Here is a 2,650-nt window from a genome sequence, read left to right as displayed (position 1 = left end):
TCATAATTATGAGATACAAGTTTTATTTTTTTATCAGGGTGGCGGAAATGGGCTTCCATACATAATTATTATATTTGTAACCTTTTATTTGTATTACTTTTTCATATTTTGACTGACCAAATAATAGTTTCCCGCTTTGCACATGCGCAGTAACTCTACAAATTAGCTTGTTAGCTAGCTAGCATGATAGCTTCGCGGACCGGATGTCGTTATGTTTAGCGATAGGAACAACATCACATGTTGCATTATTCTAGTATTTGGATACATTTCTTCGAAAAGGTCCGATCAGGGCTCGGTTTTAGCGGGTCTAATTCCCAGCAGGGGACGGTGGGAAACGTGTAGTCATCACGTAGGTGTGAAATCCGCTTGTGGGGGGGGGCAGCCAGACGACATGTTTGTTGGCCTCCCATGTTTTTCCTCCCTGTTGACAGTCAGATCCTGTCCTCAGGTTTATAAGGAGGTGTGAGGCCGCTCCATTGTCCCGCGGCTTTGCTTTTGAAATGCGCTGATGAGCTGACATGGAGCCGGCAGATCCGGGCCTGCTATTTGAAGTCGAGCCTCGTAAAGCTGACGGGGGGARCAGTTGGCAGGTTAAACCGCTCCCGGCCCGGGCCTGCTGGGTTTGAAGCCCACAAACCCACTCGTTTGTCTGGTTGTTGTTGATTCAGCTCCTTATAAACACTTGTTTTAAATCAATATGAAAAGAGCAGGATTTATCAYCCTGTTGTTGAAATGCTAACAACAATAATGAAGCCAGCATACCTTGACTTTAATATGTTGAGATGCGTTTTAAATGACTTTAAGCTACTACCACCAAAGTTTTGCCTCAATATGTGTAAAATTCACTGAGTTTGTCTTCAAGATTTGTTTTAATTGTCCATTAGATATTTTGCTAACACCTGTCTTCAGCAAGAGACAATAATTTAAATAAAAGTGCAATCTTATCCAAAACACATCCCAGTAATTTTTCTGTTTATTTCACTCGTTATCTTGCGAAATGATGGAAATCAGAGTTGAAACCAATCCTTAGAGTTTAGCCTTTTTGGAGATGTTAGAAATGATGAAGGACTTGTTTAATATATTTAAAACGCTTTTATCAACAAATCCCTGATTATAATTCTCTCCAGGTGCAGCGTCTGCAGAAAACATGATGTTTGTTGATTTAGTTAAAAATAAAATCTTATTCTTACTTTGAATGCAGAAAAATTAGGATTTTCTTCACTGAAATTGTTGTTAAAATCATATTGAAATGTGTTAACCGAAAAGCTACTTTTTAACATTGCTTATCACAATCTACTTTTCAATTCATGGAGGGATTATCCACTGTATTAGTGTTCCATTAGTCAGTGTTGTATAAAGTACCACAAAGTGATACTTGAGTAAAAATACCAGTGTCTTATCATAAAATTACTTTGGTAAAAGTTAAAGTCTCCTATAAGAGTATTACTTGAGTAAACGTCTTAAAGTATCAGATTTATTTTGTACTTAAGTATCAAAAGTAAATTTCTGACATAAAATGTACTTAAGTATTAAAAGTAAAAGTATTGAGTAAAAATGAGAGGTTAGATTTTCCAAAAACATTTGTTAAAGGYGCGCAGCTGTGATGGATTGTGTACAAACTATGTGCCAGAATGGTAAATATTTATACTTCTCATCCAACCACAATTAAATTCAAAGCCACAGTCTATCGCAATAAATTTTTTAAAACAATAACGAGCCGGAATGAAATAGGAGTAATAATGACTTTCTACTTATTACCTTTTTTAAAAATGTAGGGAGTAGAAAGTACAGATAATTGTACAAAAATGTAATGAGTAGAAGTAAAAGGTTGGCTGAAAAAAATTTACTCAAGTACAGTACAGATGGCCAAAATTTCTACTTAAGTACAGTAACAAAGTATTTGTACTTAGTTACTTTACAACTCTGCCTTTAGTGCATTTATTYATCATTRTGCTCACGTTTAAATCTATCTTGGTTCACTTGGTACAAATTACACGTGTCAATGTGGTGTTAGCTCTTCACTAGTCTTTGCACAAGTTGAAATGTTTACACTGATATTAAGCCGACTGATGTGATCTTAAAGGGTCATTTTACCAAACTACACAAAAATATTTTCTCTTTGTTTTTTTGTTTGTTTGTTTGTTTTTTCTTTATTTGCTGAATCATCCACTGACATGAAAGTTTGCTGTAATATTAAAGCTTAAACTCTTCATCAGGCTCCAGGGAAGCAGCGTTCACCTACGCCATCAGCGCAGCCGGCGTGGTCAACGCCATCAGCCGGGCGTGCCGCGAAGGCGAGCTGTCCACCTGCGGCTGCAGCCGTGCCGTTCGGCCCCGCGAGCTGCCGCGCGATTGGCTGTGGGGCGGCTGCGGCGACAACGTCCACTACGGCTACAGGTTTGCCCGTGAGTTTGTTGACGCCAGGGARAGGGAGAAGAATTACCCGCGAGGGTCGCAGGAGCACGCACGGACACTGATGAACCTGCACAATAATGAAGCAGGGAGGCAGGTAAGATAAACAAAGTAATCTCCTTTTTTTTCCCCTCATCTGTAGTGAAACTGTGGGAACAAAACTAAAGGAAACGTGTTTTTTCCCTTTTTAAACGTATTATATCTGTGTGTCTGTCAGGAATGTGTGTGAAAGGTGAGG

The 2,650-nt window shown here is 38.8% G+C and overlaps 1 protein-coding gene across 1 annotated transcript in view; it reads left to right on the top strand.

Moving 5' to 3' along the window:
* wnt5b (wingless-type MMTV integration site family, member 5b) overlaps window positions 1-2,650 on the top strand; it is a 12,433-nt gene that overhangs the window by 4,223 nt on the left and 5,560 nt on the right. Inside the window, exon 4 of the mRNA XM_014014509.1 lies at window positions 2,217-2,509. Within this exon, the coding sequence (XP_013869963.1) occupies window positions 2,217-2,509 (293 nt within the window). The remainder of the gene's footprint in view (window positions 1-2,216; window positions 2,510-2,650) is intronic.

This window comes from Austrofundulus limnaeus, unplaced genomic scaffold, assembly GCF_001266775.1.
Source record: "Austrofundulus limnaeus strain Quisiro unplaced genomic scaffold, Austrofundulus_limnaeus-1.0 Scaffold115, whole genome shotgun sequence".
Classification (NCBI taxonomy): domain Eukaryota; kingdom Metazoa; phylum Chordata; class Actinopteri; order Cyprinodontiformes; family Rivulidae; genus Austrofundulus; species Austrofundulus limnaeus.
Note: the sequence above shows the minus strand (reverse complement) of the source record. Positions and strands in the feature narration are given on the sequence as shown.